The sequence below is a fragment of the Rhinoraja longicauda genome, chromosome 33, assembly GCF_053455715.1.
Source record: "Rhinoraja longicauda isolate Sanriku21f chromosome 33, sRhiLon1.1, whole genome shotgun sequence".
Classification (NCBI taxonomy): domain Eukaryota; kingdom Metazoa; phylum Chordata; class Chondrichthyes; order Rajiformes; family Arhynchobatidae; genus Rhinoraja; species Rhinoraja longicauda.
The window spans coordinates 13,508,579-13,536,165 of NC_135985.1; the positions used below are offsets into that span (position 1 = coordinate 13,508,579).

A 27,587-nucleotide genomic window follows, 5' to 3' on the forward strand; every position below is an offset into this window, starting at 1 on the left:
TGTTGCACCGAACACCACAGCCCCACCCGGCTCGGACATGCCCCGCAAAGAGTGGGTCGCCCTGAACCGGCTCCGCACAGGGGTCAGCCGGTTCAACGCCAACATGCATCTTTTGGGGTTGCGTTCATCAGCAGCCTGCGTGTGTGGAGCAGACCAACAAACAGCGCAGCAACGTCATTTTCAACTGCACTGTCCTCCGTCCCCCTGGTGGAGGGGTAGACCTCACAGCCCTTGACAACAGCACATTGCACTGGCTACTGCGCCTGGAGGGCGTTACATAATTTCTGCTGCCTCAAATGCAAGAACAACAACAACAACAACAACAACTCCTTGGGCACTCCCTGAGAGCTGAGGGTGACTTGCTTCCTCTCCTGTACTGTGGATTTTGAGGTGGCTGGTGAAGGCAGGTTGGGCTGGGGAGGTGGAGTGCTTCATCGGCGATTTCCCCTGTGCTTCTGCCTGTCCCTGAAAAGAGACAAGATCCCCGGTGTCACTCTGAGAGCCCTGTCTCTGCTCTGGGCGATGGAGTGCCAAGGAATGCTGCAGATCTAGGATTCTACGTTTTTCAAAGAGGCTTTGAGGACATTTGGAAGAAGCAATGAAAAAGGTGAAGGACAGAATGTGTTCTGGATTCTTCAATATCTATGACCAGGAGAGGTTGGTATATCATGACTGATGGAGCCAACTGCGTCCTGTAGGACTTACCTGCCAGTCTGGATCTCACCTGTAGGACTTACCTGCCAGTCTGGATCTCACCTGGCAATTACTGATGGTGAATCTCCTTGACCTCATCTTCACCAAGCAAACTGCGACAGACACATCTATTAATGACAGCATTGATAGAAGTCACCTTGAATAGCCCTTATGGAGAGAAAGTCAGCTGTTTATACCAAGGACACTCTCCAGTGTACCATACTATAAGTGCGTTGGTTGGGATAGGCCCTGGAACATGTCTAACAGCTCCAAGTTGGGCATCCACGAAATGCTGTGGCCCATCAACAGCAAAGTGAATGTACACCACCACAACCTGCAATCTCATGGTCGGCAGACTTCTCAGCCAAATAGCATCAAGTTGGGGGTCAACTAGGTCAATGAGGGGTGCCTGAAAGGCATTCCAATGGAAGCCAGGGTAGGCAGATTCTCCTTTTGTTGGAGATGATCGCAGGAGTGCACTTTTGAAACACAGATGCCAGGAGCAGCACTAGGCTTATCTTAAAATGCTGAACAGTGCAGCGTGGCAGCTTCCATAGGCGGGCACCTCATGATATTGATATTGGTTTACTGTTATCATGTGTACTGAGATACAGTGAAGAACCTTATGTAGGTTTTGGTCCAAGTATGGATCAAAGGGCTGAATTCTAAAGGGCAGATGACAGTCATTGAAATCATTGTGGCAGAATACCAACCGTGGTTGTTGGTTGTCATCCCAGCTCCAGGATATCATCACTAGAATTCCTAGGGTTGATCATCTTTAGTTGCAGCATCAGTGATGTTCCTTCTATCATTGGGTCAGGAGCAGGGACGTTTAATAATGACAATTCCATTTCTTCTGCAGGTCTTCAGTACATGAAGCAGCCCGTGCTTGCATGGAGCAAGATCTGGGCAATACTCAGATGTGAGTTAATAAGGGACAAGTAACATTTGTGCTTCAAACATACAATCCAATAACCATACAACCATCTTTAATGGTTAGTCCACCTACGCTTGGCTTTCATTGGCAATACGACCATGGGCAGCCCCACCATCAACATTCTGGGAGTCACCTTTGGCCAGAAACAAGGCCGGGCGTATAAAAACTGGCTAATAGAGCCTGCGGAAAGTAACTCAACTCATTGACATCCTAAGGCTCTCCACAAGTATGAAATACACTTCAATTGTCTAGATGAATTATGGCAAGACCATTTGTGATGGCATTAGTCAGGACCTTGCATAAGTTGGTTGGAATAGGTTGTTTACGGATGTGATAGTGAATGTTCAAGGTATGCATGTTCCTGTTAGAGTAGATGACGAGACAAATTGAGGTTCTGGTCAGGAGAAAGAAAGAAGCATGGGTCAGGTCTAGGCAGCTGGGATCAATTGTATCCCTGGAGGAGATTAAGGGATTGAGGAACATACTTAAGACAGAAAGCAGAGGGCCTGAGATAGCTCTAGCGACTAAGATTAAGAAGAATCCAAAGAGATTTTATGTAATTTAACAGAAAAAGGGTAACTCGAGAAAGAATAGGGTCCCTCTGAAACCAAAGTGCTCATTTATGTGTAGAGTCACTGGGGATGGGCAAGGTCTTCAATGTAAATAAATCACCCAGGTTTGATCAGATATATCAAAGGACTCTGCGGGAAGCTGGAGAAGAATTTGCATGAGCCCTGGCTGAGCTTTGAGCCTCTGATCCTCTTTCCATGGCTTTGTGTTATTTAGGAGGGCTTATTGTTCTCTCTCTTTCCAGAATGTGATTTACACATTCTCCCCACCGACCCGATCAAAAATGTTCTTCCCAATTTTTCCTTAAAATGATATTAAGAAAGTGAAATTCACATTCAAGAGAGAGCTAGATAGAGCTCTTAAGGATAGCGGAGTCAGGGGGTATGGGGAGAATGCAGGAACGGGGTACTGATTGAGAATGATCAGCCATGATCACATTGAATGGCGGTGCTGGCTCGAAGGGCCGAATGGCCTCCTCCTGCACCTATTGTCTATTGTCTATTGTCTATTGAAATAAATTAAACATAACAACACTTAGAAATAGTCCAACATTATGCAAAATAATTTAAAAATAATACCTTAACTTCCCCTTAGCTAGCAGCATAGTCCCTTTGACCCTGGCCTGGTACAGGACCCAAGAGGAGGTTTCCCAGTGTAGTGCCGGGAATCTCAGCAAGACTGAGCACAGTCTGTATGGACTCCAACAGTGGAGGAGATTAGCACTTTAAGCTTCCCAAAAATGCCAATACATCCAGGGTGTGAATTTTATGGTGCACGTATAGGCATGCAGAACTTCTTTCCTTGGTCAAACACCATTGGGACCACCGGCAGTACTCACTGAGTCAAACAGCAGAGAAGGCCCTTCAACCCAACTTGTACATGTTGATGAAGATGCCCCATCTAGTTCCAACCTGCCCACCTTTGGCCCCTTAACCTTTCCTATCCATGTACCTGTCCAAATGTATTTTAATTGGCATTATAATACCTGCCTCAACTACCACCTCTGGCAGCTCGTTCCATATACCCAACACCCTGTTTTTGAAAAGGTTGCCCCTCAGGTTCCTATTAACATTTTTTCCCCTCTCACCTTAAACCCAAGTACCCTAGTTCATGATTTCCCTACTCTGGGAATAAGACTCTCCATTCACTCAGTACAATTCAACCCACTGTAAATTCCCTGATGTTCTTTGATGGAATGAAGAAGTTAACTAGAGACCAAGGGCAGAAGAAGAAAACTGCTACAGCTGAACAACTTTTGTGCAATATTCACATGATGAATTTGCTTTAAGAAGCATTTGCTTTAAGAAGTAACCTATTTAATTGAAGTTATTTGTTTTTATTTAAGGCTTGGCCACCTTTATTTTTTGAATCTCAATATCTGTTACAATACTGCCGTCGGAAAGGCACAGACCTGCAAAATGCATAGAGAGACTGTGGACTTTTCAAGCACCTCAAGAATAGCACAAGTGCACAGATTATACAAACCGCCAGCTGTCTGAGTGTAACTGATCACAGAGCCGTACGAAGCACGTCAGCTTCACACCCACAATTAGTGACGTCATCTGAACCCCATGATTGTGTTACATCCTTGAAAACTCATTTTCAGGCATCTGTTGTTCTCTATGCAACACAGGTGTGGCGACCGAGTGATATCATGAACCATAGTTAGCATCATTTAAACCAGCTTTGCGCATTGTGAAACGTGATATGATTTTTCAATCCGAAGTATTTTCAGGAAAACATTATAAATTAATGACAGAAGAAAGAATAGCCAGAGCCGATAATATTTTGAGGTCCCCAAGTATATTTAAGAGAAATTACAGACTATTGCTCGTCCAAAGGTGGCTTCTGATTTCATCCTGCCACCCAAAATGCACATAATGTTAGCGGAGTCAGGGGGTATGGGGAGAGGGCAGGAACGGGGTACTGATTGTGCATGATCAGCCATGATCACATTGAATGGCGGTGCTGGCTCGAAGGGCCAAATGGCCTACTCCTGCACCTATTGCCTTCAACCACTGAAGGTCACCTCACCTTCTGTCTCCTTTCTCTGTTCATTTATTTATTTACTTATTTATCTATTTATTCATTTCCCTATGTTCTCAAAATCTCTGTAAAGCGTCTTTGAGTATATGAAAAGCGCTATATAAATAAAATGCATTATTATTATTATTATTATTGTCTATTGTCTATTTGCAATCTCTACCCTTCATTTCTGCAGAGTTACTATTAAATCACAATATCTTGTAGATTATTTATTTTTATTAGTCTATCCATATTATTGTACAAATTGGGCAGCATTTAAGACATAAAATATCAGGGTGTAGTCATCGAAGGAATTGTAAGGCACCGGGTGTTTCCCACATCCCAACAATCTATTTGCTACTTATACACAAGTGCATAGGTATGACGTAGTAAGGTACTTTATTTGTCACGTGTACCGAGATACAAGTATCACTTTACATAAGCACTTAGATACTTATTAGATAAGCGTCTCAGGCACAGTGCAAGTGTATTGTAGTAGTACACTGAGACAGTATACAGAGTCACCAGTTTGGTGTCATTTGCAAGTCCCAGTTAGTTCCCTGAAAGTAGTGACAAGGGTAGACCTGGTGATGAAGGTGGCATTTGGCAAACTTGTCAGACGGTGCTTTCACTACAAGGGTTGGGATGTCGTGCACAGTTATACAAGAAGTTGGTGAAACTGCACCTGAAATATTATGTGCAGGACTGGTTGCCTATAGATGTGGGTTTGCTGGAAAGGATGCAGTAAGGATATTACCGGGATTGGTGGGCATGAGTTATAAGGATAGACTGGGACTGTTTTTATTGATGCATAGGAGGCTGAGTGGTGAGCTCATAAAGGTTTATAAAATCATGAGGGGCAAAAATAAGGTGGATAAACATGGTCTCTTTTTTCTCAGGGTGGGGGGAAGGTTGTAAAACTAGAGGGTGGAGATTTATTTTAATGGGGGGGAAAGATTTAAAAGGAACCTGCGGGGTGACTGTTTCACACGCAATGGCTGTGGATATATGGAACGAGCAGCCAGAGGAAGTGGTCGGGGTGGGTACAATTGCAATGTTTACAGGTACATGGATAGGATGGTCTTGAGGAAGATGGATTAAATGCAGGCAAATGGGACGAGCTCAGGAAGGCTCCTTGGTTGCCATGGGCAAGTAGATTGAAGGGCCTATTTCCATGCCATGTACCTCTGATCAAGGATGATCTAAAATTTTCTCTCCTTTCCCCTCCTATCACCTGAGAATGTTTACACAGAGTGGTGGGTGGCTGGAATGCTTCCGGCTTGTGGCGGAAGCAGACACAATACTGGTGTTTAAGAAACTATTAGACAAACATGGATATGCAGGGAATGTGGGGATATGGATCACATGCAGGCAGGGGAGATTAGTTTAATTTGGCTTCATGTTTGGCACTGTTCTATGTATGTTCTGCTGATTTAAAATAAGTCTCAGAAATGGTAAATGGGGAGACTATGGAAACCGTGAATAGTGGCTTTCAAGAACCAAGAAACTCCTTGGCACTTTGTCTCTGTGTAACGTGAGAAATGTGACAGCAAGCAGCAAATGATGATACTCAATCAGTTGTTGTTTTGTTGGCTTCAGGGTAAATACTGGACAAAGAATCAGCACATCTTCAAATAATTCATAAGATTATTTGCTTCCATCTGAAACAATAGTCAGGTCCTTAATTTAGCATCTTATTTAAAAGATGATGTTTTAGACAGCACCGCATCCTTCAGTACTTCACTGAAGTGTCAGCCAAGCTTCCCGCACTCAACTCTCTGGAGTCACCACCACCATCTGTCTCAGAGCTGAGAACGCCACCAACTGAGTCATAGGGACTCAAATCCAAGCAAGTTTACTGCCAGCTGAACCTTGGCCAGCATCAATGAATTAACTCAGGACCCAGGGTTTGACATGGGCCATGTTGGTGAGACAACATAACACCTTCACTCAGCCTGCCTGAACCTACCTGATTTGCAGCTTGCTAAACACTTTAATTCTCCTTCCCATTCTCACACTGACCTTTCTGTCCTAGGTCACCTCCATTGTCGGAGTGAGGCTAAATGCAAATTGGAGGAACAGCATCTCATATTTCGCTTGTGTGGTATGAATATTGATTTCTCTAACTTCAAGTAACCCCGGCATTCCCTCTCTCTCTCTCTATCCCTCCCCCACCCATTGCACCAGCTTCTCAATTTCACCCAACAATGGTCTGTTTCCTTTATCATCGTTACTTTTTTTGCCTATCTTTCATTCATTGTTCTTTATCTCTCTACATCATCTTCTATATCTTTGTTTCCCATTCCCATGACTTTCAGTCTGAAGAAAGGTCTTGACCTGAAAGGTCCCCCATTCCTTCTCTCCGGAGATGCTGCCTGTCCCGCTGAGTTACGCTTTTTATGTCTGCTATTATTTATTGTTGGCAACTGTAAAGGTGCAGCATGATTAGGCCGATCTCATTGACGATTCCAGCCCACAAGGCTGCTGTGGAAAATAGAAACTTTATACTAATTAGGATTTTTTTTTAAATGCGTAGTTGGATCAAAACAGAGGAAGTCTGATTTAGTATCCAAGCTCTATCAATAGAAAATAGACAATAGACAATAGGTGCAGGAGGAGGCCATTTTGCCCTTCGAGCCAGCACCGCCATTCAATGTGATCATGGCTGATCATTCTCAATCAGTACCCCGTTCCTGCGTTCTCCCCATACCCCCTGACTCAGCTATCCTTAAGAGCTCTATCTAGCTCTCTCTTGAATGCATTCAGAGAATTGGCCTCCACTGCCTTCTGAGGCAGAGAATTCCACAGATTCACAACTCTCTGACTGAAAAAGTTTTTCCTCATCTCCGTTCTAAATGGCCTACCCCTTATTCTTAAACTGTGGCCCCTTGTTCTGGACTCCCCCAACATTGGGAACATGTTTCCTGCCTCTAACGTGTCCGACCCCTTAATAATCTTATACATTTCGATAAGATGCCCTCTCATCCTTCTAAATTCCAGTGTATACAAGCCTAGTTGCTCCAGTCTTTCAACATATGACAGTCCCGCCATTCCGGGAATTAACCTAGTAAAATTACGCTGCACGCCCTCAATAGCAAGAATATCCTTCCTCAAATTTGGAGACCAAAACTGCACACAGTACTCCAGGTGCGGTCTCACTAGGGACGTGTACAACTGCAGAAGGACCTCTTTGCTCCTATACTCAACTCCCCTTGTTATGAAGGCCAACATTCGATTGGTTTTCTTCACTGCCTGCTGTACCTGCATGCTTCCTTTCACTCTAGGCTGATAAGCCTTTTGGGATGCAATGCCAACATTGAACAAGATGCAACCGCCAAACATCCGATTCATTCACCGATTGAAGCACCAATATTGAATGCTGGAGATACATTGATAATTGGTTCTGTCTCTGGTCTAATGTCACTTGCTGTGCCTAGATTTTCTTTGACCGTTTTTCATGAATCAGCATCTTTCTTGTCAGGCATGGGTTGTAAACCTGCAATTCACAGCACTCCAGCAATTAAGGTCGGAAGATTAATTTCTGGTGATTTTATTTTCCATTGTGGATGTCCGAGACTCAGAATGAAACTCAATGACCAGTAAAGCAATGACTCCCTTCTTCATTCACCTCTGGTCTACACCTCGCAGGGATTCGGCCGAGGTTTTTTTTGTTCATTTCTAACCTCCTGCGTGTTACCAGACTTCTCCGCACAATTGCTAATTCCGCCATCATTTGAGTGTCAAGCCAGGAAAAGGCAGCATCTCCGGAGAGAATGAATGGGTGACGTTTCGGGTTGAGACCCTTCTTCTCGACCCGAAACGTCACACATTCCTTCTCTCCGGAGATGCTGCCTGTCCCGCTGAGTTACACCAGCATTTTGTGTCTACCTTCGATTTAAAACCAGCATCTGCAGTTCTTTCCCACAGGCGTGTGGGAAAAGGCAGGTCGAGGTGAAATATTCTGTTCATTTCAGGACATCGAAAGATAAACAGTTGTTCATTCGGCATTCTCCGCCGTTTAACAAGGTCATATCTGCGCCTCTGTATCCCCGTGACACTTATCAGGTCAATATTTTACTGAATTTGACAGTTAAATGAATAAAAGCAGATGAATTTCCCCTATCTTCCCACTCAAATCCTGGCTTCCTGTGTACTTGGCAGTTTTCATTATGTCTTCGGAGAGAATTTGATAGCTCCAGGAAGCTGCAACAGACCGGAGATTGAACCAATAGTCAATGTTTTTAATAAACTCCAAGCTCGGAGAAAGATGCATCATGCCTTCCCACGGGACCAGTACCGCACCTTCTGGTGTTGTCTCAACGTTCAAAAATTCAGCTCTCGAAAATCAGACAAGGCTTTGGCTTCTATCTTCAGCGTTGACATTGTCATCCAAATTCCCAGTCATGTTACTTTCTTAAACACCTTTCTGTCGGCGAATTCCAGAGAGGGCTTTTAAAGACAGGGATTTTTAAAACTCAGAGCGTTGGTCGTTTAGGACATCTATGGTACATGAGTCAGAACGTTGCTCTGCTGATTGGCTGCGTGGGGATTGGCAGGCAGTTGCAGCGAGTACTACTTCATTCACACATTTATTAGCGTGAGCACTGAGAGGGGGAAACTTATTCATAAAAGTTCATTCATAAAACCTGCGGCCAAACCCCCCCCTGCAGCTCGCAGCAACTCTGGAGGAATGGTTGGGGAATATTGTTTGAGAAAGCTCAGCCAGCCGCCCGTGTAGAGTTTGGCAATTGGCGACAGGACGGCGAAGAGGAGCATTTATTTGTGCAGAGAGCTTTGCGGAACCCGCCCGCCTGCCTCTGGCGTGTGATCATAACCCTCGGCAACGGGACAGAGAGAGAGAGAGAGAGGGAGGGAGAGGAGGGGGCAGGAACACTCACTACAACAAACAGGCTGGGAGGACATCTAACTTCAGCTCTGAAAGGCCGGCCCATTCATTGCAGGGTTACTGCCCGGCGAGCTACGCGCTGCACTTGGCAATGGAGCCGCCAGTTCCCCGGGTTTGCACGCCGACTGTATAACTCCCCATCCATATCTGACTTGCTCGGTGCCGCTTGGGGCACAGGTCGCTTTCTCCAAGTCACATCGCTGCCGTTTGCTGGGTTTGAGTCCACGCACTCGGCAGTCGTTCACTTTTGACTCACTGTGTGGACATTAGAAGCGGGACATTATTGACCCACCGCCCAAGCCCCATCTCCACTCCACTCCAAGCCAGGTCCTGTCCAAGGACTGGTGACTTTGCTGGTGGACTGAGAGTGTTGTGGAGCAGCGGGTAGGCTATGAGAGAACGCATTCGCTGTCGCCTCTCCGGGCCCCCATCACATGCAGGGAGACTCCTCCAACAGCCGGGGATGCTTCACAGGGCGAAGTACAGCCGCTTCAGGAACGATTCCTTGTCATCCTTGGAGGAACCATCGACCAATGCAGCACTCAGGGGCAAGAGCCCGTCCTCCTCGCTGGCGCCCGGCTCAACAGCTGACGGGGTCCCATCCGAAGCGGAGGACATTGCCACCGGTCTGTCTACCTTTCTCCCCAAAATGGCTCAACTAAAACTGTCCCACTCGGCGGCCGGGCTACTTGGCCTCAAGAGCTTTCCGCGGGGCACCAGGGAAACGCCGAGGAGGAAAGTGACCAACTCTCTCCGGACTCGGGGTCTCTCGTCTCCCTCGGCGCTTGATCTAACCAGCTGCCTTTCTGCACCCTCCCAGCCCCAGCCCCAGCCCCAGAAGGTGACCGTGGGGACCACGACAACGACCACGACCATGCAGCCGGCCAGCGGCCAGTGGGTCCGCAACGTGGCAGACCGGCCGCTCAAAGTACCGGTGCAAACACGGGGCGATGATCTCAACTCTGGCACACTTTACACCGTGAGAGTAAGTCGCCGTTTTATTTCTAACTTTAACATTGATTGTTAATTTTGAAAATTAAGATTTATTATTTTTTATTATTTAGAATCAAGAATTTGTCCTTAATTGTCATATGTATCGATAACGATATTGGAACACCGAATATTCTTACTTGCAACAACATAACCCCAATACACATAGTCTGAAGTAGGGTCTCGTCCCAAAACCTCGCGCATTCCCCTTCTATCCAGAGATGCTGCCTGTCCAGCTGATTTACTCCGGCGTTTTTGTGCCTATCTTCGGTGTAAACGGACATCTGCAGTTCCTACATACATAGATAATATATAATAAACAAAAAATCGACAAATTAGTAACCCCAATACTAGTCAAAAACATCCCACTGAACGTTATTCCCTCTACCCTGTATCTGTACACTGCGGACGTTCTTGATTGTAATCTTGGAATCTTTTGCTAACTGGTTCGGACGCAACAAAAAAGCTTCTCACTGTACCTCGGTACACGTGACGATAATAACCAAACTAAACTAAATAAACTAAACTGAAACCCGAACCCTTTTGACGAAAAAACTTCCTCGGATCCCATCTGAAACTCTTACTCTTCAACTCAAGCCTATGACCTTTGATATTGGATATGAATCAAAAGAAGTCCACGTAAGATTTAGGAAGATGAAATAAGACAGGATCCTGAAAGAATATAAAGGAAGCAGGTGATAACTTAATGAAGAAATCAGGTTAAAAGAGGCCATGAAATGTAATTGACAAGTATAATTATAGAGAATCCCAAGGCATTTTATACATTAATTAAAAACAAGACGTTAACTACTGAGAGAGTGGGACCATTCAAGGACAAAAGGGGGAATTTATGACTGGAATCAAGGGCATGTTGATATCAAGAGGGAGGAAGTGTTGGTTTCCCAAAGACCATTAAAATGGAAGTCCCGAGGGCCTGATGGAATATAACCCAAGTTATTGAGAGACACGAGAGTGGACAGTGCCGGGGCTTGGTTGGTGGAGATTGTTGTATTCTCTCTAGTCATAGGTGAGATCGTAGATGACTGGAGAATAGACTCTGTCCTACTGTTTAAGAAGGCTGGTGAACCTTCAATCAGTGGCAGGGAAATTATTGGAGAGGATTCTAAGGGATAGGATCCACTGCATCTGGAAAAGCATGGATTTATTAGGAGTGGTCAGCATAGCTTTGTGTTGCCCATGCCTTATAAACTTGATTGTGTTTTGAGGACTTGTTGGCAAGCTGTATCCAAAATCAGCTTGGTGACAGGAGGCAGTGGGTAGCGATGGAAGGATGTTATCCGACTGGAGGTCTGTAACATGAAGTGTACCAAAGGGATTGGTGCCAGGACCATTGTTGTATGACTTGGATGAGAATGTAGGTGATTTGACTAGTAATTTTGCAGATGACCTGAAAGTTAATGGAGTCGTTGATAGATAAGAATGTTGTCTTAGGATACAACGGGACATGGATAAGCGGGAATGTTGACCAAATTGTGTTCTCTGGATCATTGGAAGCTGAGGAGTGATCTGAGAGAAGTGCATGAAATGATGAGAAGAACAGAGAGATTAGATAGTCCAATGTTTCAAAGATGGAAATGTCAAATACTAGAGGGCATAGCTTTAAGGTGAGAGAAGGAGAGTGCATAGATTTGTGAAATGTTTTATTGTACACAGTGGTAGGTGCTTTGAGCACTGTATTGGGGGTAGGGATGGGGTGTGGGTGGAAGAAGATATACAAAACACAATACCTCAAACATATCTGAATTAAACTCCATTTTCCATTCCTCCATCCACTTGCCCAGCTGATCAAGATCCCACTGCAGTTTTTGATAACATTACATCCAATTCTTGATAATGATCTCCACTGTAGGACTCTCGACTTTTTTGCATTATTTACATTATTTCAGTGTTGTAAAATGAAAATTTCAGTTGCTGTCATTAAAGGTAAATATGACTCTCCAACAAATAACTATCTAAGAAAGCTATCTGCCTGCAATTGGCGAACATGACAATCTACATCTTAAAAATAAAGTTGACTCATTGAAATGCCACCAAACGTTTTTGATAATTCTTTCCCAGAAGTATTGTAGTGCATGAAAATAAGGCAGTAGGTGTGTGACCAGTGCTGTTCCTCGGGAATTAGTGCTGGGACCGCTGGTGTGATGTGTATACAAATGATTTAGAAAAAAATGTTGGTGGGCTGATTAGTAAGCTTGCAGATGACATAAGAATTGGCAGGGTTGTAGATAGTGCGGAAGAATACAGGTGGATATAGACCAGTTGGAAATATGGGCAGAGCAATGGCAGATGGCGTTTAATTCAAACAAGTGTGAGGTGCTGCACTTTGGGATGTTAAATATAAGAGGAAAGTATGCTTTACATGGTCGAACCCTTGGGAGCAAGGATGCACAATACAATACAATATATCTTTATTGTCATGGTACAGGGGTACAACGAGATTGGGACTGCGCCTCCCATACGATGCAATAATTTAATTAGCTAGTCAGTATTAATTTAAACAAACATGGGGATCTTGGGATGCAAGTCCATAGTTCCTTGAAAGTAGCACGTAGTAGATATAGGGATACAAATCACCTGCAGGTAAATAGGCAGTTTAAATTGTCATAATTGGCATAGATATAGTGGGTCGAAGAGCCCATTCCTGTGCTATGCTGTTCCTCATTCTATTTAATTCCCAATATGCATTTATTGCTGCAGCCCTATTTTATGTCGAAAGCCAAAATCTGGACTTTCTGATCAAAATCCTAGTCTGTTTCTTGAACAAAAATCTTCGAAGGCAAATATTCAGTTTAAAGCACGAGAGAGCATGAACATTTTTAAAAAGATTTTGTTCACTATTTAAGAATATTGTCTAAATATGATAAATAAATATTGTTTACTTTGTGAGGGTCTCTGCCAAAGACTCCCTTCTATTCGGACCTTTTATCTACAAAAATTTTCATTTTGATTTCAATGTCTAGATGTCAGTAAACCTGATAAATAATTGAACACACAACCAGTTTTCCTTTGTTACAAATAATCATTCAACTGGAAACTAGAACAAAGTTCTGGACTGTCACTTTCCTCTTGCTACAATGAAGCATTACTTATCTATTCCTCATGAGTAGATATCTATTCCCTATTCCTCATGAGAGGAATAGATCCGGTAGATGCACAGAGTCTGTTGCCCAGAGTAGGCGAATCGAGGTCCAGAGGACATAGGTTTAAGGTGAAGGGGAAAATATTTAATAGGAATCTGAGGGGTAACCTTTTCACTCAAAGGGTGGTGGGTGTATGGAACAAGCTGCCAGAGGAGGTAGTTGAGGCTGGGACTATCCTAATGTTTAAGAAACACTTAGACTGGTACATGGATAGGACAGGTTTGGAGGGATATGGACCAAATGCAGGCAGGTCGGACTAGTGTAGCTGGGACATGTTGGCCGGTGTGGCAAGTTGGGCCGAAGGGCCTGTTTGCACACTGTATCACTCTATGACAGGGAAAAGTAGCTGAATGAACGAAGAGCAAGGATGGAGTTGAGGACATGGGAGTAATCTTGTATTTGAGGAGGACAGGGTGCATTAAGATAGTTGGAGCAAAAAGAATAACTCGGGTAAAGTGGGATGAAGCCAGGAACATTTGGAAAGTGAGGATCAGAACATTCAAATCAATTTGTTCCTGTTCAAGTAGTTACTGAAGGCATGAAGGGAGTGTTGCAAGAACTTTCAAACTAAGACATCCCACTCTGACACACTTACAGCATATTGATTAAAAATCTAGCCTAATATTTCTCTGCTATGAAATTCTCATTTATTAAGAAAAAACTTGGATTGTATAATCGGAGGCATGAATAACTGATCCATTTTGCCATCATTTTGTAATTAGAATCCCATTGATGCCTTTGAGCATTCAATGCATATTTAAAATTGGTTCAGTAAATAAATGTTATATTCTGTTCTTTATTCCTGTGTTTGTGCCTGAAAAAGTAAGATTTATCTTTGTCATTTGAAAGCATGATTCATCGAAGTCTGTGTGCGCGCAGTTATTTCTGGCATTGGGCCCAACCTGTCAGAGAAATCTACAAAGGCTCATAGGAAGTAGATTAGCCCTAGTGAGTCACTGCTTCTGCCTATTCATCCATCATTCATGATACTGAATATATATTTAGTGTGTTGGTCATTCCTTTCATGCTGACGTGCAAGAGTTTCTTTCTCATTAGCAAATTAAGAATGAGCTATAGGACACCTGTTTATTTTACAGATTGAGGGCTAAATGTAAGTGCAGAGTTATGCATATCCGGATAACTTTCAATCACATGCACACAGTCATAGCCTGTACATTGCATGAAAAGATGGGGTTAAATCTGGTAAAAACTGAGGAGCACCATTGACTTTAACAGAGGAGTAGAAAATAAAGTGCTGTTGGAACTCAGTGGGTCAGGCAACATCCGTGGAGGGAAATGGACTGACGACGTTTCAGATCGGACGGCATCCTTCTCCGGTCTGAAGAGGGGTCCCGACCAGAAATGTCATCAGTCCATTTCCCTCCACAGACGCTGTCTGACCAGTTGAGTTTCTCCAGCAGCTTCCCTAACAGTGAGATAGTACAGTTTTAGATCTATTGATGACAGCCGAGTGAGATTGTTGACTGATGAATAAGAGGGGACAATGTAGATAAGAAAGTAGTAAGGTTGATTTTAATCACCAATGAAACTGTTGGAGCAAAGAGATGCTCTTAGTATCCTCTACCCTGGGAAAAAGACTGTGAGTGCTCACTTTATCCATGTCTCTCATGATCTTGTACACCTCAATAAGGTCACTGCTCAGTCTCCAATGCTCCAAAAAGTAAAGTCCAAGCCTAATCAGCCTCTCTCTATAACTTAAGGCCCAAGCTTTGTAATATCTTGGTGAATCTCTTTTGCACCCTTTCCAACTTAATGTCATCCTTCCTATTGCTGGGGGATCGGAATAACAATACTTCACACAATACTTCAATTGTGGTCTCACCAATGATTTATAGATAGCTTCATCATGATATCCCAACATACTTGATATCCTTCCCAATGAAGCTTAAGATAGCTTCATACTTGATATCCTTCCCAATGAAGTCAAATGTGCCAAAAGCCTTCTTAAGCACCCTGTCCACCTGACGCCACTTTCAGGGAACCATACACCTGTGTCAAAAGGTAATGGATTACAAAAAATATAACCTACAAAACATGTGTTGTAATCTCCTAGAAATAAAGTTTAACTAATTCAATTACTGTAAACTAGTGACACTGATTATGGCAGCATTAAAAATCTTTTGAAAATATTTTTGGCATTTAAATAAGGATGGAAGAATGAACTCAACACGCTGAAGTATTTTAAATTGAAGTTTATTCACACATGAATGCTGCCACTATTTTCTTAAGAATAAAATATCATTCTAAAAATATTACTATTTTATGAGTCATGCAATGTTGACTATGACTAAAAACATGGGAGCATTTTTGTTAATAGGTTTCATGATATCCCAGGGAGTCTTTTGACCTCTGACAATGTCAAGGCACAAGATGACAATTTTGCTGAGTGATCTACATTCAGGACTTAAACATTGAACCATCCTTCCAAATGGTCTAACTGGGTCTGTCAGCTCCAACTGTCATTCATTCTATCACTTCAATATCTGACCTTCAAGAAAATTCTGGCGGCACGGTGGTACAGTAGTAGAGTTGATGCCTTACCGAGCCAGACACCCAGGCTCAATCCTGACTGTAGGTGCTGTCTGTACAGGTGCTGTCTTGTACGTTCTCCCTGTGACTGTGTGGGTTTTCCCCCGGTGCTCCGGTTTCCTCCTCACTCCAAAGACAAACAGGTTTGTAGGTTAATTGGTTTCTATAAATTGTCCCTGGTGTAGGGTAGAAGTAACGTATGGTTGATTGTTGGTCAGTATGGACTCAGTGGGCCGAAGGGCCTGCTTACACATTGTATCTCTAAACTAAACTAAACTAAACAGGACCATTTTGAGACATCAGATGCACATGGTTGTGCCCTGTCATTCTTTAGTGCTTGATTCAACTCTCTTGATTAAAATGTTTGAATTCCTTCTATTTCATTCTAATGGGAATTCAGCAGTGCTCCTTGTAGTTGTCTAGAATTTGGTGGAATATTGTAAATTGTAAATTATGGGGTGAGTTTTGCTATTAAGGTCAATGGAAAGTGTTAGATTGGGAGTAAGACATGCTTTGTCCACATAAGTGCAGCACAGCTAGTAGAACTTCAATGGAAGAAGGGTCTCGATCCAAAACATCACCCATTCCTTCTCTCCAGAAATGCTGCCTGTCTCACTGGGTTACTACAGCATTTTGTGTCAATCTACAACTAGTAGAACCATGGCCTCACATCTCCGGAGCCCCAACTTCAATCCTGACCTTGGGTGCTGTCTGTGTGGAGATTGCACGTCCATTTTGTGTCCATCTGGGTTTTCTCCAGCTGCTGATGTTACCTTCCACAATCCAACGATATGCAGACTGGTGGGTTAACTGACTGTTGTAAATTACCCCTAGTGTGTAGAATCTCGGGTGGGGTGTGGATAAGAATGTAGAGAGAATTAAACATGGGATTAATGTCGGATTAGTGTCAGTGGGTGGTTAATGGACAGCATGGACTCGGATGGCCGAAGGGACTGATGGTCTCTGTTTTGTGTTTTGCCTAGTTACATTTATATAGGCGGTGGCTTTTTCATTTATATTTTAACATTACCAAACATCACGAGTCTGAATTACAGATCTCCCATCCTGGCATTTGGGGCTTACCGTGACTAGTTTCCCATATCATCTGTAACATTATGAAATGTCGATTGATCTTGAGAGAAATTTTCGTTAAGGAACTGGGCTTAGTTTTCTAAGTTTTGGAGCACAGTGTACAGTTCTGGTTTTCTCACCCAAGACGGGATGGAGATAGTGAATCTTCGCTACACTCTGTTCATTGCAGGGACAGCAGCTTTACCACAGCTCAGACACTCTGCAGATGGTGCAGATATAAAGAAACCCAACAGTCCAGGTTTAAGTTTAGAAAGCCAGAAGCAAAAGCATCTTATTGACTGGTTGGTGACAAGGTGGCAAAACCTTTTGGAAGATTGACAGGCATCAAATGCATACGAATTAAAGTCAAAACAATAAATACCTACAGATGCTGGAAATAAAAATAAACACAGATAATGCTAAAAATAGTCAGCAAGTTCAGCTGCATCTGTGAGGAGAGAAACAGAGTTAGTGCTTTAATTCGAAGACCAAGTTCATGGCACCGTGGGTGGCTCTGCGGCAAAAGAGGGGAGGAAAAAGAGTGGAAGGGCTATAGTGATAGGGGATTCAATTGTAAGGGGAATAGATAGGCATTTCTGCGGCCGCAAACGAGACTCCAGAATGGTATGTTGCCTCCCTGGTGCAAGGGTCAGGGATATCTCTGAGCGGCTGCAGGACATTCTGAAGGGGGAGGGTGAGCAGCCAGTTGTCGTGGTGCACGTTGGCACCAACGATTTAGGTAAAAAACGGGATGAGGTCCTACAAGGTGAATTTAGAGAGCTAGGAGATAAACTAAAAAGTAGGACCTCAAAGGTAATAATCTCTGGATTACTACCAGTGCCACGTGCTAGTCAGAGTAGGAATAGGAGGATATTTCAGATGAATACGTGGCTTGAAAAATGGTGCAAGGGGGAGGGATTCAAATTTTTAGGACATTGGAACCAGTTCTGGGAGAGGTGGGACCAGTACAAACAGGACGGTCTGCACCTGAGCTGGAATGGAACCAATGTCCTAGGGGGAGTGTTTGCTAGTGCTGTCGGGGAGGATTTAAACTAATGTGGCAGGGGGATGGGAGCAGGAGCAGAGAGACAGAGGGGTGTAAAATGAGGGTAGAAGCAACAGGTAGCAAGGTGAAAAGTAAAAGTGATAGGCAGACAAATCCAGGGCAAAAATCAAAAAGGGCCACTTTTCAACATAATTGTATAAGGGGTAAGAGAGTTGTAAAAACAAGCCTGAAGGCTTTGTGTCTCAATGCAAGGAGTATACGTAATAAGGTGGATGAATTAAATGTGGAGATAGTTATTAATGATTATGATATAGTTGGGATTACGGAGACATGGCTCCAGGGTGACCAAGGCTGGGAGCTCAACATCCAGGGATATTCTATATTCAGGCAGGATAGACAGAAAGGAAAAGGAGGTGGGGTAGCGTTACTGGTTAGAGAGGAGATTAAAGCAGTGGAAAGGAAGGACATTAGCTTGGAGGAAGTGGAATCGATATGGGTAGAGCTACGAAATACTAAGGGGCAGAAAACGCTAGTGGGAGTTGTGTACAGGCCACCTAACAGCAGTAGTGAGGTTGGGGATGGCATCAAGCAGGAAATTAGAAATGCATGCACTAAAGGTGCAGCAGTTATAATGGGTGACTTCAATCTACATATAGATTGGGTGAACCAAACTGGCAGGGAAGAGGATTACTTGGAATGTTTGAGAGATGGTTTTCTAAACCAACATGTCGAGGAACCAACGAGAGAACAGGCCATTCTAGACTGGGTATTGAGTAATGAGGAAGGGTTAGTTAGCAGTCTTGTTGTGCGAGGCCCCTTGGGCAAGAGTGATCATAATATGGTAGAGTTCTTCATTAGGATGGAGAGTGACAAAGTCGATACAGAAACAAGTGTTCTGAACTTAAAGAAAGGTAACTTTGAGGGTATGAGGCGTGAATTGTCCAAGATAGACTGACGATTGATGCTGAAAGGGTTGACGGTGGACATGCAATGGAAGGCATTTAAAGGTCGCATGGATGAACTACAACAAGTGTTCATCCCAGTTTGGCAAAAGAACAAACCAGGAAAGGTAGTGCATCCGTGGCTAACAAGGGAAATCAAGGATAGTATTAAAACAAAAGATGAAGCTTACAGATTAGCCAGAAAAGGTAGCATACCAGAGGACTGGGAGAAATTCAGAGTCCAGCAGAGGAGGACAAAGGGCTTAATTAGGAAAGGGAAAATAGACTATGAGGGAAAACTGGCAAGGAACATAAAAACAGACTGCAAAAGCTTTTATAGATATGTCAAGAGAAAAAGATTAGTTAAGGCCAATGTAGGTCCCTTGCAGTCGGAAACAGGTGAATTGATCATAGGGAACAAGGAGATGGCAAACCAATTGAACAAATACTTTGGTTCTGTCTTCACTAAGGAAGACATAAACCGTCTGCCAGAAATAGCGGGGGACCGGTGGTCTAATGAGATGGAGGAACTGAGGGGAAATCCAGGTTAGTCGGGAAGTGGTGTTAGGTAAATTAAATGGATTAAAGACAGATAAATCCCCAGGGCCAGATAGGCTGCATCCCAGAGTGCTTAAGGAAGTAGCCTCAGAAATAGTGGATGCATTAGTGATAATTTTTCAAAACTCTTTAGATTCTGGAGTAGTTCCTGAGGACTGGAGGGTAGCTAATGTAACCCCACTTTTTAAAAAGGGAGGGAGAGAGAAAACGGGGAATTATAGACCAGTTAGCCTAACATCGGTAGTGGGGAAAATGCTAGAGTCAGTTATTAAAGATGTGATAGCATCACATTTGGAAAGTGGTGAAATCATCGGACAAAGTCAGCATGGATTTACCAAAGGCAAATCATGTCTGACGAATCTTATAGAATTTTTCGAGGATGTAACTAGTAGAGTGGATAAGGGAGAACCAGTCGATGTGTTATATCTGGACTTTCAGAAGGCCTTCGACAAGGTCCCACATAGGAGATTGGTGTACAAACTTAAAGCACACGGTATTGAGGGTTCAGTTTTGAGGTGGATAGAAAATTGGTTGGCGGACAGGAAGCAAAGAGTAGGAATAAACGGGTCCTTTTCGGAATGGCAGGCAGTGACTAGTGGGGTACCGCAAGGCTCAGTGCTGGGACCCCAGTTATTTACAGTGTATATTAATGATTTGGACGAGGGAATTGAATGCAACATCTCTAAGTTTGCGGATGACACGAAGCTGGGTGGCAGTGTTAGCTGCGAGGAGGATGCTAGGAGGCTGCAGAGTGACTTGGATAGATTAGGCGAGTGGGCAAATGCATGGCAGATGCAATATAATGTGGATAAATGTGAGGTTATCCACTTTGGCGGCAAGAACAGGAAAGCAGAATATTACCTGAATGGTGAGCGATTGGGAGAAGGGGAAATGCAACGTGACCTGGGTGTCATGGTGCACCAGTCATTGAAAGCAAGCATGCAGGTGTAGCAGGCAGTGAAGAAAGCGAATGGTAAGTTGGCATTCATAGCAAGAGGATTTGAGTTTAGGAGCAGGGAGGTTCTGCTGCAGTTGTACAGGGCCTTGGTGAGACCGCACCTGGAGTATTGTGTGCAGTTTTGGTCTCCTAACCTGAGGAAAGACGTTCTTGCCTTAGAGGGAGTACAGAGAAGGTTCACCAGATTAATCCCTGGGATGGCGGGACTTGCATATGAGGAAAGACTGGATAGACTGGGCTTGTACTCGCTGGAATTTAGAAGACTGAGGGGGGATCTTATAGAAACATATAAAATTCTTAAGGGGTTGGAGAGGCTAGATGCGGGAAGATTGTTCCCGATGTTGGGGGAGTCCAGAACCAGGGGTCACAGCTTAAGGATAAGAGGGAAGTCTTTTAGGACCGAGATGAGAAAACATTTCTTCACACAGAGAGTGGTGAGTCTGTGGAATTCTCTGCCACAGAAGGTAGTTGAGGCCAGTTCATTGGCTATATTTAAGAGGGAGTTAGATGTGGCCCTTTTTGCTAAAGGGATCAGGGGGTATGGAGAGAAGGCAGGTACAGGCTACTGAGCTGGATGGTCAGCCATGATCATATTGAATGGTGGTGCAGGCTCGAAGGGCCGAATGGCCTACACCTGCACCTATTTTCTATGTTTCTATGTTTCTATGACCCTTTCTCAGAAAGTATGGTTTGCATGGAATTCTTGTCTTGCCACTCTTTAGTTAAACTTCTTTTGAAACGAGTGAGTGAACTTGAGGGATGTCTGACTGTCACTTCACCCACCACAAGGATGTGGTTAGTAGAACTTTGCCTCGGTTCCAACCATCCACATTCACTGTTGATTGAGCAAGACTCCAGAATGGTGTGTTACCTCCATAGTACCAAAGGGTGAGGTTCAGGGCAGTAGTGTGGCAGAGGAGAAAGTTGAGGCAAATATGGAAGTTAAAGAAAATAACTTCAGTAGTCAGGTACAAGATAGTGAGTGAGGAAAATCTGATAGACTAAACTAGATTTATTTCAATGCAAGAAGGCTGTCAGTAAGGCAGATTAACTCAGGGTATGGATCGGTATATGAGATTGGGATATTATTGCCATGACAGGAATGTGGTTAAGGGGTGGACTGGACTGCTGCTCAATGTTCTGCGGTACAGATGCTACATATCATATCATATCATATATATACAGCCGGAAACAGGCCTTTTCGGCCCTCCAAGTCCGTGCCGCCCAGTGATCCCCATACATTAACACTATCCTACACCCACTAGGGACAATTTTTTACATTTACCCAGCCAATTAACCTACATACCTGTACGTCTTTGGAGGGATGTAGAGGACAAGGTAGAGAGGAGGGGCAGGAATTAGAGGAGTAAATATGTTTGGACATCGCAGAGAGATGTACAAATAATAGGGTTGTAATAGTCGATGATTTTAACTTCCCTCGTATTGACTTATGCACAGGGACTGCAATGGTGCTAAGGAACCTATAAGGAACCTATTAAAACTGTGTCCAGGATAGTTTTCTCAAGCAATATGTAGATGGCTCTCCTAGATAGTGGACAACACTCCACCTCCTATTGAGAATTGAGGCAGGGTAAGAGGGGCACTAAAAGGGGAAGGATAGACTTCAGGGTGTATAGCATTCACTGAAGTTCAACACAATAATTCCCAGCAGTTTTGAACTGATTACCCATTCTAAATACCTGTCGACTGTGAAGTCCAATAGAGCTCGAAAATATGGAACTGTTCCACAGAATCATTGTCACATTCCCTCTGTGGCAAGTATGGGTTTTTTAAGACAAGATGATTAATATACACAATGCTCCAGGTGCTGCCTCAGCATGGCTAAACCTTATGCCTTCTTTGTTAGCAAGGTTGCACTAAAAATTGATTTTCCTCCCAAATTGTTTGGAAATATGTTTCTGGAGTTTAGAACCCATTTCGAGTGCCCACACACCAATTGCAATCTCTGGCAGGCTTGTTGCATTTGCAGATTGCTGAAAGTTTCAGCTCCACTGTTTCCAAATATCTCCCACTGCAAATTGTGAATTTGTTTGACTTCCATCACCTTCTGCAGTAGAAAAGGATGAACCTTTGACCAGGCTGAACTTTGTCAAAAACAGATAAACTCCAGGAGGAACTCGGAAGGTCAGAGAGCATCTGTGGAAGGAAATAAACAGACAACATTTTAGGTTGGATTCCTTATTCAGACTTCCCTCCATTTCCCTCCACAAATGTTGCCTGATTCACTGACTTCCTCCAGAAGTTTGTTCTTTGCTCAAGATTCCAGTATCTGCAGCCTCTTGTGTCTCAGGCCTGAAACCGTTTTGTAATGTCTTTTGTAAGACCCTGTTGTGGCTAGCACAATGAATATACGCCCGACATCTTGTAAGAAGATTTTATTACTGATCCTTCACCAGGAAACTTCTAGAAGGTCCCCTGACCTATGTCCCAAGGCACAAGCCCATTGGCCCATGAAGGTCATCTGACCTCAGTCACAAGGCACAAGCCCATTGGCCAGCTTCTGCTCTTGGCTTCAAGGGGGCACTGGCATTTACATTACATATACATCACACGTTTGTCAACACGACACCTAAACCTTTTGCTCCTTCCTCAGTGATTCCAGCTTAGACTGGAAGACGCAGATATTTTTGACATTTGCAGCCATTTAGTAACAGCCATTTAGTCTGAAGAAGGGTCCCGACCCGAAACGTCACCCATTCCTTCTCTCCCGAGATGCTGCCTGACCTGCTGAGTTACTCCAGCATTTTGTGAATAAATCGATTTGTACCAGCATCTGCAGTTATTTTCTTATAGTAACTGACCTGTTAACATAAGTACTAAAGGCATGCATTCACAATGCACCTTTTATGCGAGGTGTTCCAAAGTGTTTTACAGCCAATTGAAAGGAATTTTAGGTGTAGGCACATTGTATTGGAGTTATATAGCTGCCGGCACAACAATTTCCCACTGGCAGCAGTAACTATGTAATCTACTTAAGGATGTGGGCTAATTATTAGTTGGGTTACTATCTTGTTCCTCAAAATAGGGTCATGGGATCCATTCCATACGAGAAAGAGCATATTAATAAATCTTAATAAAGACAACTCCTTTGACTGCAGCAATCGCTCAGTTTCTCTGGAGTTTAGATTTTTCTGCTCCAGAGCCTGGTCTGGGTCCTGAATCAACAACCTCTTGATTTGGAAACAGCTATACTATCAACTGAGCTGCAGGCGATATTAATGGTAACCAACCTACATGCACTAATCTAGTTGCTACCTGCTACTTCCAAGATTGTTTCTTTATTGTAGTGTCACCATAGAAAATCTGAATCTAAAAATATCTGTTCTTGAAAAAAGAGTTTAATTTCTTTGATTACAGAAATGATTACTTAAATATTGAACAGGTAAATACAGCATATTAATATGCCCTCTGTCCCTGGACTCTCCCATGTGAAGAAACACTCTGCATTTTCCCTATCAGGTCCCCTAAGAATCTCATGTTTCAATAAGATCATCTCTCATTTTTCTAAACTCCAATGAGCAATAATCTACCTGTTTATCCTTTCCTCCAAGGATAACCCCATTCGTACATAGGGTCATCCTAGTGAAGCTTCTTGGAGCTGCTCTAATTAAACATACCTTTCCTCAAAGAGAGGAAGCAAAATTGCTCACAGCGTCTTAGAGGTACTCTCACCAATGACTTGTACACTTGCAGTAAGTTTCACCACTTTTATACTCTAGCCCCCTTGAAATAATGATTAACATTCCATCAACCTTCCCAAATGTGCTTTAACTTTCTGGTGATTCCTATATTTGGTACCTCAGATCCCTTAATGCTACTGCTTTCTTTAAATCTCTCTTCCAAAAAATTTGCTCTTTCAAAATAAATTACTCCCATTTTCCCATATCAGACTATATTTTCCGCACTTTTGCCACTCATCTTACTTAATATGTGTCCTTGCACTGTTTGTGTTCCCCTCCCCTTGCCTTCTTGCCTAATTTTATGGCCATTTGTCAAACTGACATTCAATTATTGGCATTCCCCTTCCTCCGAATCACAAGGGTGTAATATTTATCTCCTCCACCTCGTAGAGACTACTGAGAGAAGAGCAAAATAAACATTAACTCAGCCAAATTAACTTGTGGACATTCTGGAGTTAACACCAGATGCTGCCTTGGTCATAATACATTACCACAGATCAATAAGCATGTCAAACATCAGTGTGTATAGATCCATGAGGTGGCCAATAAAATACATTATATCACATGTCAATCCATTAAATAAACCTCTTGTCTTTCAATGTTTAGTGCATCTTCAGTGCAATTAATACTTTATAACGGGTAATCAATTTGTCTTACAATTTTGCATTTCTGTAGTCTCGGATATAAAAATCATGTCTGATTTTTTTTTTTTCTCCAACAGTGGTGTGGGTTGGATTTATTGACCATCTCTTGTCTCCAGTCAATGGAGTGCAGATGAGGGAAATCTAAAATGAAAGCACAAAATACAGGAAATGCTCAGCGGGTTAGGTTGCATCTGTCAAAGTTTCAGTTTGGAGATCCTTTGTCAGAATTAGGAATGAGACAAACATAGATTATTAAGGGGCAGGGCAAATAGGGCAAGGGAACGTCTCTGATAAGGTGGCCAGGGTTAGACAAGTTATCTAGTCAATGAGTCATTGACATATCCTCCACTATCAGAGAGATGAAAGGGGAAGGAAACAAACAAATCAGGCAGTGTGGAAAGACACAAAGTTCTGTAGGAGCTCAGTGGATCAGACAGCATCTCAGGAGAACATGGGTAGGTGACGTTTTGGATGGAGCCCCTTCAGAAGAAGTCTGAAGAAAGGTCCCAACTGAAACATCACCTATCCATGACCTCATGAGGCATTGAGCGACTGCCAGAGCCATTGAGCTACTCCAGCACTCTGCGTCTTCTTTTGCAAACCAGCATCTGCAGTTCCTTTTTTTTAAACAACCGAGGCCACATCACAGGTAGATAACTGATAAAGACAGAAATCAAATTACCTCAAGATGTAGTACTCCAGAAGGCTGCCCCATACTGAGGTGGAAGATGGGACAATAATTTGATTTCTCAGAATCATTCATCCCTGCCAACTAACCATAGAGTTCAATGATACCGAAAAACCGAGTTACCCGAAATTGTCACCGAATCTGGGTTTGGTTTCTCCAATGTAAAGAAGACCACATTGTGAATACCAAATGCTCACAGTAGATTGGAAGAAGAGGAAGTGAATTACTGCTTCACCTGGAAAGACAGTTTGGGTTCCTAGAAGGGAAGAACAGATGTTGTGTTGCCTGCAGTTGTAAGGGAAAATGCTGCAAGAACTGGTGTAATGGCTGGGAATGGAAAAATGGACAAGGGAGAACATATTTGGAGTACAGTATTCATTTTTGGTCACCTTGCATAGGAAAGATCTTGTTAAGCAGGAAAGTGTGCAGGGAAGATTCACAAGGATGTTGTCAGATCTTGAGGGCCTGAGCAATAAGGAGAGGTTGGGCAGGTTAGAACATTGTTCATTCGAGCGCTGGAGACTGAGGGGTGACCTTATAAAGGTGTGTAACATCATGAGGCAGTTAGATAGGGTGAATGCACAGAGTCCTTTACCCAGAGTAGAGGAATCAAGAACCAGAGGACATAGACAATAGGTGCAGGAGTAGGCCATTCAGCCCTTCGAGCCAGCACCACCATTCAATGCGATCATGGCTGATCACTCTCAATCAGTACCCCGTTCCTGCCTTCTCCCCATACCCCCTCACTCCGCTATCCTTAAGAGCTCTATCCAGCTCTCTCTTGAAAGCATCCAACGAACTGGCCTCCACTGCCTTCTGAGGCAGAGAATTCCACACCTTCACCACTCTCTGACTGAAAAAGTTCTTCCTCATCTCCGTTCTAAATAGGTTTAAGGTGAGAGGGAAAAGATTTAATAGGAACCTGAGGGACAACTTTTTCACACAGAGGGTGATGGGATATGGAAGAAGCTGCCAGAGGTGGTAGTTGAGGCAGGTACTATAACAACAGTTAAAAGACATTTCGACGGGTATATGGACAGGAAAGGTTTAGAGAGATATGGGCCAAACTCCAGCAGGAAGAACTAGCTTAGATGGGGTATCTTGGTTGGCATGGGCAAGTTGGGCCAAAGAGCCTGTTTCCACGCTGTATGACTCTCTGACTCTGATTCTAACTAATGAATGTTTCACAAGCTTACTGACTTCCTTAAACCAGACACTTCCATGGCAATGCCTTGCAAAGGTGATAATTGAGTCATTTCTCACCTCCTCCAAACTCTTATTGAAAGCCACCTGTCATATTCCTTCATACTACATTAATTTGGTTTTAGCGTAAATTGAAAGTTTTCATCGTCATCCTTTTTTTGTTTGCCAATTTCCCAAATTATGATCTTTAAATATCAGCACCAACTTTCTACTTCTGTATTGCTAGACCTATATCATGTCCATTAAACTAGTGAATCCCTTGGACAGTGAGCCAGATTTCTATGAGTATGTAGACACCTCCCTAATGTCAGAAAGGTGCCTGATTTAAAAGTCATCCATTTATGCTGGTGTGAGTCAGTGATGAGATAAGTAATTTGGGACAATTTATTATCAAAACAAAATATTGATTTCTTTTTAAAACCTTTCTTTGAGTTGCTGTGTGAAATTAACGCTAAAAAAAAAGCAGGAATGATTTGTTCACCACATAACCTCGGAGAATGAGTCACCTCCTGAATGCATTGTGATGCAGAGGTGTGAAGGTGATGCAGTGGTGTGAAGCAAACCGTACTCTCCTGGGTCTCTTTCAAGAATAGTCTGTTAGTGATGATCCATTTAAAGCAAAATCACAAATTCACTTTTTACAAGCAAGAGCAAAATCTTCAAAGTGTAACTTTGTGCTGCCACTCGCTGAACAAATTCCAATCCACATCCTTTGTTGTCAACCTCCCACCAGGATACAGTGCAAATTAGGCAGCTCAACCATCCAGACTCTTGTGTTTATCTTCACAACTCTTGACTGAATATTGACTGTAGACTGGGTCTTCTGAAAGCACCTCAGTAAGTTTGCAGATGACACCAAAATTGGTGGTGTAGTGGACTGAGAAAAAGGTTATCTAAGATCACAGCAGAATCTAGGGGAATGGCAGATGGAATTTAACTTGGACGAATGTGAGGTGTTGCATTTTGGTAAGTTAATCCAGGGCAG

The 27,587-nt window shown here is 43.2% G+C and overlaps 1 protein-coding gene across 2 annotated transcripts in view; it reads left to right on the forward strand.

Annotated features, from left to right (window-relative positions):
- LOC144608887 (SHC-transforming protein 1-like) overlaps positions 1–27,587 on the forward strand; it is an 89,064-nt gene that overhangs the window by 14,452 nt on the left and 47,025 nt on the right. The window contains exons 2-3 of one of the 2 annotated variants that reach the window (XM_078427105.1): positions 6,261–6,329; positions 9,952–10,116. In XM_078427105.1, the coding sequence (XP_078283231.1) occupies positions 10,006–10,116 (111 nt within the window). In that variant the 5' untranslated portion in view covers positions 6,261–6,329; positions 9,952–10,005. Of the gene's footprint in view, positions 1–6,260; positions 6,330–8,867; positions 10,117–27,587 lie in introns of those variants that run through there. The other variant, XM_078427104.1, reaches the window with a different exon arrangement.